A 12172-nucleotide genomic window follows, 5' to 3' on the forward strand; every position below is an offset into this window, starting at 1 on the left:
GCAATCATTAGAAAATGGAAGAAGCTAAACATGACTGTCAATCTCCCTCGGACTGGGGCTTCATGCAAGATCTCAACTTGTGGGGTTTAAATGATCCTAAGGAAGGTGAGAAATCAGCCCAGAACTAAACGGGAGGAGGTGGTCAATGACCTGAAAAGAGCTGGGACCACCGTTTCCAAGGTTACTGTTGGTAATACACTAAGACGTCATGGTTTGAAATCATGCATGGCACGGAAGGTTCCCCTGCTTAAACCAACACATGTCCAGGCACGTCTTAAGTTTGCCAATGACCATTTGGATGATCCAGAGGAGTCATGGGAGAAAGTCATGTGGTCAGATGAGACCAAAATAGAACTTTTGGGTCAAAATTCCACTAAACGTGTTTGGAGGAAGAAGAATGATAAGTACCATCCCAAGAACACCATCCCTACTGTGAAGCATGGGGTGGTAGCATCATACTTTTGGGGTGTTTTTCTGCACATGGGACAGGGCGACTGCACTGTATTAAGGATGACCGGGGCCATGTATTGCGAGATTTTGGGGAACAACCTCCCTCCCTCAGTTAGAGCATTGAAGATGGGTCGAGGCTGGGTCTTCCAACATGACAATGACCCGAAGCACACAGCCAGGATAACCAAGGAGTGGCTCTGTAAGAAGCATATCAAGGTTCTGGTGTGGCCTAGCCAGTCTCCAGACCTAAACCCAATAGAGAATCTTTGGAAGGAGCTTAAACTCTGTGTTTCTCAGCGACAGGCCAGAAACCTGACTGATCTAAAGACGATCTGTGTGGAGGAGTGGGCCAAAATCCCTCCTGCAGTGTGTGCAAACCTGGTGAAAAACTACAGGAAACGTTTGACCTCTGTAATTGCAAACAAAGGCTACTGTACCAAATATTAACATTGACTTTCTCAGGTGTTCAAATACTTATTTGCAGCTGTATCATACAAATAAATAGTTAAAAAAATCATACATTGTGATTTCTGGATTTTTTTTTTTAGATTATGTCTCTCACAGTGGACATGCACCTACGATGACAATTTCAGACCCCTCCATGATTTCTAAATGGGAGAATTTGCAAAATAGCAGGGTGTTCAAATACTTATTTTCCTCACTGTATATATATATATATATATATATATATATATATATATATATATATATATATATATATATATATATATATATATATATGACATTATAGCCATAATAAATCATAGTACTTCTTATACTTAGGTACATTTAAAGGCAAATACTTTTGTACTTTTCAAGTGGAAGTTTAAAGGGACACTTTTACCGCAGTAATAATTTGTGTATCTTTCAATCCACTACATGGTTTGTGCACTTCACCTACCATTGATAAGGAGGAAATAAAGTTCTAAAGTACAAAATGATTATTAAGGATCTTAGCAGGAATTAAGGAATTAGCAGTAGCTCTAAGAGTGCACTGGTTTGTGCAACCCTAATGGCTGTGTTGGCTTTGAAAGAGCACCACCTAGTGGTGCATAGAATATGATTTAATAATGTGTCTCTGCTGGCTGTGCGGCAGGTGGACAAACTGATAATTATACAGCACAATGCCTTAAATGGGAAATATTTAATGTGTTCTTTTTTTGGACAAAATGTTTTTCTTTAAAAAAACCCCACAATTCCTGAGAAATGATAACACAAGATAATAAAGTCAACTTAGCCAAGCCATCTATAAGCCACTATAAGGGTGATGGAGTGGGAGAGAGTTAGACTCTAACCACAGTTCTTTCTTTCAAGCATTTGATTTAAAATGTTCTCCAGAGAGATGTAAGCAGTCCATAATGTCTGAGAAGCTGAAGGCCTCAGTCCAAGTGGCCACTCGTATTAACAGGGTGGACAGGAGGTCTCTGCATAGCCGCTCTTGCTGTATGAGGACGTGTGTGTGTTGGCCTCTCATGCATCACTGAGCAAATGATTGGTTTGTGCTCACTGTTGGATGGACTAGTTCCTGAACTAAAACACAAAGCTTTACATTAATATTTATTAACAAATTGTATTAATTCATAAAGCATACTTTACAATACTAAACTATAGTGTACATTAAGTTTGCTTTGAAAAAACACTAATTTATATTTTACTTTATACATTTCTTGCTGTTGTTGCTGAGAAAAACTTAAACAAATAGAACATACCAGTATTCCCATTGCAGAGTGTTCATGGAGCTGGAGCCCGGTCTATGAGGCTGATTGAGTATCTGAGGTGGGGCAGGTTGCATTTTCAAATCTCCAGAGCACAGAACCTTATGATTCATATCTCCTGATCCTGTTACATCTGAAGTAATGGTTTCCCTGGTAAGCGCTTGCATACCAACCCCCATTTTATTGACCTTAAGTCTGCGAGCTCGAATCTGTGCGATCCTCTTGCCCGTAGAGGGCGCTGCAGCTGTGGGTGGTGGAGACGGAGCCATGGTGTGGTCTAATAAAGGCGAAAATCTAGACATCTCTACGAAAACAATGCCAGACACCAGTATAAAAATACCTAGTATTCATAGATAAGTCTTTTATGGTGTGAGAAGAAGCAAAATGATCTACCTGGTGAAGGAGACTGGAACAAGGAATCAGGAGACTGAGTATCTCTGTGGCTGGTCTTTTGTCCTTCTTGGGTTTCCACTTCGTCTTCTTTGTCACTGATTAGGCCGAGACTATGGGCTCCTTCATCATATTCATTACTGCTGTCTTTATTCTCATTATTATCATCATCGCCATCAATATCATCATCATTGTCACCATCACTATGTATGATTCTCATCACTTGTGGCTGATGGTCTCTCTCAATAGCTACAAGACATCTATCAAGTAATAAATGTACAAGCACAATAAGTATAGCAAGTACAGAAATACACGAGTAAACAAAAAAAAAAACACAAGCTGTACATGAAACTTTCATTACTTGTTATGTTCTTTCCTCCAGGCTCTGAGTTCAGCAAATACATCGCTGCGGTCCTGACTGCTTGTTTCTACAACATCGTACGTGTGCTCAGGGACATAACTACCTAGCTGAGTAAAGGGTCTGGAATGAGAGCTGGGGTCTTGAAGCTAAAGCAGAAAATCAACAAATACAATAAAACATGTTTTTGCCTGCTTTATAAGCCTCTTTCATCACATTTTTACTCCCATACCTCTAGGGTTGAATTGTGTACACCAGTATAAAAGGTAGCCTTACCTTTATTTTCTGTCGTCGTGCTCGAATGGCTTGAAGAGGATTCCCACAGAACAGAACTCTTCCCACCCCTGCACAGACAGATACAAATGTAAATAGAAACATTGCTTTAATTTTTTTCTTGAAGTTAAACGACAGCACTTATACATTAAGATCCCAAAACTCATCTATCATACTGTCTTCAAATTATTTTCAGAGTTACTGTATAGCACAATTCTCATAGCCAAACAATAAAAAATGGCCTGGACTGAGTAGCATAGCGATTAATTATGATGACAAACATCTCTACACTCTACACTATTATTCAAAATTTTGAAATGAGGCTAATAGTATTATACAAAAACACACTCACCATGTGTCAAATCACTGGCCTCATGGTCCAGAGTATCTGCATCTGAATCAGCTGAGCTTGGTCTGGAGCTGACGGAGGATGAAGAAGGCCTGGCAGTGCTTGGGCGGCTGAAAGGACTGTTGTATCCCATACTAGAGCCTGGGCGCTGGGCAGAGCTCGGTCGTGGCAAGTCACACACACCTGATTCACCTCTTAATTCTATGCAGAGAAAACACATGCATTGGCCACGATCACTGTGATTTTAGAAGAATATTAAATGTTGAAAGTGAGCATAAAACATAATAAACAACTGCTTGAACATTACTGATTGGCTCATTAAATTACCCATGAGTTCCAGGCAGTCATTGGCTCTGTCTGCAAAAGAGGGAGTGTCTTTAATGGATTCTTTAAGCAAAGCCCATTCCATCATGGCACTGGAGCAGTTAGGCTCTTCCTCCTCGGCTGGAACATCATCCAGAACCTGAAGCTGTGGAATTAGTTTCCTTACAGCAGACCTATAGCTGTACTCAGACACCTGTCAAACAAATAGACTTAACTCTAGAGCCTAAATTACACAAAGGAAAACCCTCATAGGGCTTTAAAAACTTTCCCACACACTCAGTGACATTATGAGAGGTGAATGTCAGTTTCATGAATGGTCTTGTCATTACCAAAGTCCTTCCAGGTGACTGTCATAACTACATCTCTAACAAGTGAACTGGACACTTCAGGTGGACTGAGAGACGCTCAAAGATGTGGAATAAAGCGCATGAGGTAAAAACAGAAAATAATTTTCTCTTTCTGTCTATGTGTCTGCTCATATCATCATACCATCAACGCAAATGTTTGACACATTTCTATCACCAATGCGATAAGGAGGAGAGAGAAATAAACAAGAGCTACAGCTGTGAGTCTTTTCAAGCACACTTCTGAGGGGGTATAAAATAAATACAAATGAATGAGGTTATCCCTTATTCACCAGGAGAGCTAATAAATATTCATTTATGTCCTGCCCATGTGCTTGCCCCAGCTTCAGCTTTTCTAATGGGATGTCAAAAAACCCCCAAAAAAACGAATAATGGAAACCAAAGAAAGACATGAAATCAAATAAAATACACTCAAATGTGAATTTTTACATTATTTTATTACACGAAAAATCAAAATGATTAGTTAAAAAAAAATATATATAATTACCCGTCACTATTTGAAGAAATTGATATATGCCTGACCCTTTAGATTTTCCCTCATGTCTGCCATAACTTCCAGGTTCCCATTTCCATTCATGACTGTTCTGATGGATACTGCCTGGCATATCAAACATCAGGCAGCGGCTTTTATTTCCCTGCAGGGGCTAATTGCATTTTAGTGACCTGCAGAGCCATAATGGCACTGGCCCTCAAGGTCAGTGTGCAGAAACATACTCTGAGAGGGTGGCACTCACATCCTGAGCAGGACTGTGCCAACTTAGCACAGACAGTACAGAGCAAGGTTCCCACTCAGCAATCATTTCTCAATTAACAAAATGGACAAGTAGGGCACTGATGATGTTAAATGTAGATTTAGCTTCAATGTTTATGTCAGTAAAGACTGGTTGATAGCACTTTTAAGATCATGCTTGCTCTGTGTCCAATCATCAAACTGCACCAAAATAGAACAAGATGACAATTCTGGATCTTTTGTGGCCAGTTAAATTGATGTATTACCAGTAGTCTAATAAAAAAACAAATAAAAGCAGATGATTAGCTAAAAATTCTAGCTGTCCAGGAAAAACTAATTAAAAACAGAAGAGTTTCACCAAATGTAAATCGGTACAGATTTTAAAATGACATGTTGTAGAACACCAACCTTTCATTAAACTATAGATTATTCTATTACATTTAGAGCTCAGCATTAGCTCATTTTACATCAGATCACAGGCACATAATGTCGAACATGCTCTCATGTTATTCCCATAGGCTCTCAAGTGGCAGTTAGCATGTTATTAAATTAAGTCAACGACTATAACTACTATAAATCTTTTTGGATATTTTTGTCATTATATAAATAATAATCAAACCAATAAATCAATTTACAATAAAATACTAAAAGTTTTATTAAACCCATTTCTAGGCTATTTCTTTCTCTCTTTCTTTCTGACAGGCGAAAGAACATGCCGGAAACCGAGGTGAAATCCACAAGGTTTTTTAATGAAGAATAACAGGGCAAAGCAGAAAACGGCAAACCGCAATGAAACTCCAGGTTAACTAAACCTGGTGAAAGCTGTGATCAGACTGAAGTGAACAAAACACACAGAGTCCCACCTGACTATAAACCACCTGAGTAGCTTGGGTAGTCCGACAGTGTTCCACCGGACAATGAGCTGGTGAGAAAAACATTTGAATTCAAATTATTAAAAAAAAAAAAAAAAAATGAAAGAAAGAAAGAAAGAAAGAAAGAAAGAAAGAAAGAAAGAAAGAAAGAAAGAAAGAAAGAAAGAAAGTGTAAGGGATCCACCAGCCACACCTTCACCTATCACTCCGAGTGGATCCCTTTCTTTCTTTCTTTCTTTTTTAATTTTTTTTTTAATAATTTGAATTCAAATGTTTATCTCTATTTCTTCCCATTTTAAACATTTATTTCTCATAAGAAACTAAATGACTGGACAATAGAATAAGAAAATCCCAAGGTTAAAATTAGCACTTCTAAACACATTAGATTTATATTTGGTTCAGTATAATCTCATCAAAAGTAATTTGCAGTTATTTGATTGCTATAAGAACTACTTGGCCATTACACTGGGATCAGTGGCCAGAATATGTAAAAAATCCCTGGATTAGTGTAACATACTGTAACATGCATGATTTTACATGTTGTCTCGAATTTAGGAACTCCTGATAATTACATGAAATCGCTGTTTAAACATGGACTATCTATGGTATTAATTGCATAATATTTCTATGAAAAGTCATGTTCAAATAAACAACTAAACTTTTAGAAAAATTATTCATATTTTCGATCTGATCTCTGGACTTTGTAGTTTATTTTGCAAATTGGGACGTTGGCAAGTTGAGAAACTGCCACTAATAGTGAATTTGCTATTGCTGTACCTGTAAAGCTCCTGGACGGGGGCAGGTACACACAGGGTTCCCCTCCAGTGTCAGGGTTTTTAACTTCCCACACAGACCCAGGTATTGCACTTGAACCAGATTATCCACATTGTTCCCTTCAAGGTCCACCAGTTCTAGCTGTTCCAGCATGCATACCTGGCTTAGATCTGACACATTATTATAGGCCACATACAGCTCCTGAGAGAAGAAAGCAAAGCAGGATGGGCAAAAATAACAAGTGCACAAATCTTCATGTTCTTAATTCAATGGTAGATAGTTTTAATTGAAACCTTTCCTGAACGAAAATCCTTCTGTTGTAAGCTTCTACACAGAACATTTTTATGTTTTTTATAAATTTCTCAGTATAATAAAATAAAGAAACCTCTTTAAACAAAAGGAAAACATAATGTGCACCACAGATATCCAACTATTTAGGACAAAGAGAAGTCTGTACTCATAGCATTCATTTTCCCTGTCAGTTCAGAAAGCTCTTCCATCTATATAACCTTACATATTTGTATGTAGTACCCTACTGGAAAGATATGAATGCTTACCTACCCATACTACTGTAGCCGACAATGATCAGGCATAACATTATGACCACCTGCCTAATTATTATTGAAGTTGGTCCCCTTTTGCTGCCAAAACAGTCCTGACCCGTTAAGCATTAACAGCATTAGCTTCTTTAGCAGTTTGAGCTACAGTAGCTCATCTATTTAATCGGACCACATGGGCCAGCCTTCACTCCACACCTGCATCATGCCCGGTTCACCACTGTTTCGTCCTTGGACCACTTTTGATGGATACTGACCACCATCACACTTTGGCCCTTATCAAATCCTTACACTTGCACATTTTTCCTGCTTGTAACACAACTTTGAGAAAAAAAATGTTTACTTGCTGCCGAATATACCACTCACTAACAGGTGCCATGAAGAAGAGATAATCGGTGTTATTTAGACACTGGTCAAAATGTTATAATGTCATAATGTTATGCCTGATCAGTGTAGGCAGTACACATGGTTGTGTTTTGCGGTTGGGGCTTTGGAGGAAATACTTAAAAGAGGGGCTGCATGTGTTTTGAGTGTTTTGAAGAGTTTTCCTAAATGCCCATTTAATTCACTCACTATATCTCTCAACACCTAAAACAAAAACAAAGCAAGGGCTGTTTTTTAATAGCACATGCTGTATGAATATAGTGATTACCTTAAGTAAGGAAAGTGAGGGGAGTCCTTCTAAGTCGGTTAGGCCACATCGAACTAGGGACAGCACTTGTAGGTGAGACAGAGTGATTCCAAGATCCCTAAGAAAACACTGCAAACAATGAACAACCACTTCCCCTTTTCTTTTCTTGTAATCTACACTTGTTTTCTTCCCTGAAGCCATGTTCTGGACATCTCAACCCTTCCCTTTGCCTAAAAATTCCAGTGAAGGAAATGTTATCAGGTCTTTCAAGTCCCCTCAGCTCTAAACTGTTTATTGTTCATGTCCACTATTGTGGCCTACTTTTTTCCTTCTCTCAGTCCTCACATGTGGCTTTGTCTGTAATAACTACACAGTAGTCTACATCACCTTTATTTTAAGAGTCAAACTTAAATTAGACCAAAAGAGATGTATTGCAACCTTGCTGTTAAATCATTTCATTTTTAATTAACCTATTAAATATATTACAATTACAATGTGAGGGTTTATTTCCAATCCTGACTTCACCTACCTCCATTTCTCTCTCCAACACATAACTATACACATTACACATTTTCAAGCACAAGCACAAGCACAAGCATGCTTTCTCAATTTGCACAAGTTTCAACTGATTCATCTCCAGATGGGTCAAATTTACAAAACTGTCCATTGAGACTCAGGGTCAATCTCTTAACTATGCAGCAACACCACTTTCAGGAAATAGGATTTACTGTCCTCTGTAACAAAGCAGCACAACCCATCATAAGTCAGTCCCTATGGGAAAGCAAAGGCCTTGCACCTGTGCCAGGTCACAGGCATCATTCTTCAATGATTCATTGCACACATTACCAGTTCCTGGATCCCACTAAGATTCTTCTCATACACACAACCCATGCGAGGTATAGCAAGAATTTCCAGATATTCATAATTTCTATGTCAGATTACAATATTGCCTTCATTTTTTTCCAAAATATTTTTTAATTATTGTTGACAGCATGTATATAAGTTTAGCCTAGTTTGTTGGGAACTCGATTGTAAAAGTGAAAGAGGAAAATCTTACCGCACAGATAAAATCAAACTGTTGTTCATTTTCAGCTGCACAAGATTGGGCAAGTGAACACCTGCAACATGACAACAGAATAGAGTGGTGATGCACACCACACCCAAGCTTCTCTTCAAACTGTTGGTCATTAGTACAGAACATATCCAACCGTAAAAAACATCTGTCTTGTCTGGCTGCACTGAGCGATCCTGGATTTCCAAAGTTTAATGGAATCAAGTGAGTAAGATAATCCAAAATAGAAAACTAAGAGGTTGCATCATGCAAATGCTTCTGCTACTGAACCATAATTCAGATCGTAGTAGAGATCCAGAAAGTTTATTTGGCTGAAACCTTGGTGCTGCCCCTCATAGCTCCAAGGTCCCTATTCCAAACATGAGTTCCTGATTATGTCATTCTGCCTGTTCTTTCTTTATGTCTTTATGTCTAATGGGTTTTTTCTTAGTTTCCTCCCATTTCCCAAAAACTTGCAGCTATTATCTATCCCTTTAGCCCATATTAATATTTGCTATTTAAAAACAGATGACTGTACAATGAAACTCACCAAGGTTGCCCAAAATAGTTTGACGGGTGTCAACACACATTTCCAAGCTTGTGACCTGCTGTAGATCTTCATAACCAGACAAATTTCTCTATACAGCCGATAATAAACACATCTTTGAATTCACGCTTCACAATTAAATTAAGTGTAACTTGTGGCATTCACAGAATTTTACGTTTTTTTTTGGACTTACCAGCTTTTCAGGAGAGAGGTAAATATCAAAAAGCAGATCTGAGTCCTCAGCATTCGCAGGATTCGGGTTGATTTGCCCAGAACCCTCAAACTCTGTCACAAAAGAATGAGCAGTGCCTGGACCCCTTACTGGATTCATCATTTCTTACGACCTGTAAAAAGTATCCATGATTTCACAAGTAGGTTTACACAACACATTTATTTAGTAAGAAAAATCATTAAATCATTATCGATCTCAACATCAGTCTTAAAAATAAATATAAATAAAATAAATAAATATATTTATATATATATATATATTTTTTTATAAAAACACAATTGAATGGCATCATTTCACCATAGCTGTTAGATGTTTCTTGCATCCATTCAGGCATAAATGATGCCCCTTTACTTTAATTAGTGTATTTTTAATGACCCCCTAAATTAAAGTTTATTATACATATAGACACAATTTTATTCATTATTTATGACACTGGTATAACTCTATGTGTAAATAGTTTAATATCTCTCCTTAGCCTCCTCACTTACCTTAACTCCCAATCTGTTAAAAACATACATACCGTTTCTGTTTACACGTGCAGATTTCAGACATATTTGCTAAAACAATATATTACCTTACGAGCATCAGTCAATTACATATTTATGTCAGTCCGAAATTTCAGCTAATCTCCCACTGTTGTGCGCGCTATGTAGTAGAGTAACGCTTCTGGAGTCACTGCAGAAAGTTTGCTTGACAACGGGAACATGTCTTCCTGGATACGGTGTGACTGAGGGCTGGTGCTGCTGGGAAATGTAGTCTATTGTATTAGGCATGAAGCCAAATATTTCTTTAACTAAAGGTTTTAAAATAGATGAATAGCTGCATTTGTGAGAATATGATATTGGTTTTGCGATTAATTGCATCTAAAAAGTCTTTACAGTGTATCATTAAGTGTGTCGTGAATATTGTCAGCAGGCTTGTTTATTTTACAGAACAATGTAGATGACTGGATTTGTAATTATAATTGATTGAAATAAATTGAGATAAACGAAATCTTGTTAAAAAATCTATTTGGGGGTTTTACGTATTAAATTGTTCACATATGTAATAATAAAATGTTACGAAATTGCTTGTGTTTTCAAATATCATGCTAATGTTATAATCATTTTGTCACATCCAGCTTCTATTTAGGCCTACTATAGCTCTATGTGTATTTAAAAAAAAACAAAAATCATAATTATTTACCCTGAAATTCTTGTGATTATGTTATTTATACAAACACTACATGCCCAAAAGTATGGTCTGACCCTCACACCAATATGTCGCTCTTTCAAAAACTGCACACAGCTGTATCAAATGTATCTATAATCTGGTACATTGCCATTTCCTTTCATTTGAGATAAAAGGCCCAAACGTGGTAGAGCACAAAAACCTATAGCTGTACACAAACAAGCTCCATGTAGACCTGATTTGTGCATGTCGGTGTAGATGAACTCAAGTGACCTGCAGAGCCCTGACCTCAACCCCATTTAACACTGGGATGAACCGGATGGCTGACTGCACTCCAGGCATCACTAATGACATCAGCAATGCCTTTATGGATGAATGGACACAAATCCTCTAAAATGTCATGAAAAGCCTGAGTGTGACGTTCAGGTGTCCACAAACATTTGGTGGAGAATAGCATATAGTTATTCATGTCAATAATTATTTATTATTTATGTGCTTTTTGTAAATACTGAGTCTGATTACCTAGATTTTCTTGATTTCCTAGATAGATTTTTTTTTTTTTATAATTTGAATAATGTTTATGTAAATTACTATTATTAATTAATTAGTAAATTATTATAAGGCTAATGTAAATTATTTATTTGAATAATGCTTTGATACTTGATGATAAAAATGCTACAGGGTATATAAATATAAATAATCTTGCTGTTTAAAGTTTCAGTTCTGACCAAATTGCACCAGGGAATAAGATTTTCTGCAACTTTGTCTTATATAGAATTTATATAACATGACAAATGTGTTAATTTGTGTGCATAACATGGTCAGCTTCAAACAGGAACCTGAGCTTGAAATATTGTTGGTGTTGAAAAATGATGTGAGTTTTGGTTTGTGTTAAAAAAAAACAAAAAAACCCTAAAACAGTCCCATGAATAATAAAGTTTTCCGTTTCCTGGTTCAGCTGAATTAGGTCATTATGAACAACACTTTGTGAAGAGAGAAAAAAAGTGAAGGCATATAATGGATGCAGGATTATCGGAGTATGGTGAAACAATATGTGGATATATTATATGGACATAAGATTGTGTTCTTCTAAAAAATGTTGATAAGCAGGGGAATATTAGACTGAGTAAATGTAGAACATTACTTACGCCTACTGCTGAATGTGGAGAGATTTCAACTGAATGTGATTTTATTTTAATCTCAGTTTATGAATGCACATGTTATTTTATTGTTTTTGTTATGTTATTTGAAAAAAAAATATTCAAAAAAATATTTAAAACCATGCTGATATTTTCATTAGGAAATAAATTCTACTTAAACCAGCATATCAAAAGGTTACGTGGTTAATTCAGTTGCTGTGTTTATACAGTTATACAATATAATG

The 12172-nt window shown here is 37.0% G+C and overlaps 1 protein-coding gene across 3 annotated transcripts; it reads right to left on the bottom strand.

Annotated features, from left to right (window-relative positions):
• Positions 1–1125: 1125 nt before the first annotated feature.
• lrrc56 (leucine rich repeat containing 56) lies at positions 1126–10331 on the bottom strand. 3 transcript variants are annotated; one of them, XM_083545692.1, is made up of 13 exons: positions 10193–10331; positions 9580–9730; positions 9390–9477; positions 8846–8906; positions 7810–7906; positions 6604–6801; positions 3863–4052; positions 3539–3736; positions 3190–3257; positions 2917–3062; positions 2559–2815; positions 2160–2469; positions 1126–1980 (listed from the first exon to the last, which is right to left on the bottom strand). In XM_083545692.1, the coding sequence occupies exons 2-13, from the start codon at positions 9718–9720 to the stop codon at positions 1830–1832; spliced, it is 1905 nt and encodes a 634-aa protein (XP_083401818.1). In that variant the 5' UTR covers positions 9721–9730; positions 10193–10331; the 3' UTR covers positions 1126–1829. The 3 variants fall into 3 exon arrangements, with proteins under 3 accessions (XP_083401818.1, XP_083401819.1, XP_083401820.1); XM_083545693.1 differs by lacking the exon at positions 10193–10331 and having other exon boundaries at positions 9580–9748; XM_083545694.1 differs by lacking the exons at positions 8846–8906; positions 9390–9477; positions 9580–9730; positions 10193–10331 and adding an exon at positions 8585–8671.
• Between the last annotated feature and the right edge of the window lie 1841 nt (positions 10332–12172).

The sequence above is a fragment of the Silurus aristotelis genome, assembly GCF_946808225.1.
Source record: "Silurus aristotelis genome assembly, chromosome: 7".
NCBI classification, from domain to species: domain Eukaryota; kingdom Metazoa; phylum Chordata; class Actinopteri; order Siluriformes; family Siluridae; genus Silurus; species Silurus aristotelis.

Coding starts and splice junctions, on each gene's coding strand:
- lrrc56 (XM_083545692.1), bottom strand. CDS start 9,720: ATGATGAATCCAGTAAGGGGTCCAGGCACTGCTCATTCTTTTGTGACA. Junction 8,907..9,389: donor AACTATTTTGGGCAACCTTG/GTGAGTTTCATT, acceptor GTCATGTTGCAG/GTGTTCACTTGCCCAATCTT. Junction 2,470..2,558: donor GTTCCAGTCTCCTTCACCAG/GTAGATCATTTT, acceptor TTGTTTTCGTAG/AGATGTCTAGATTTTCGCCT.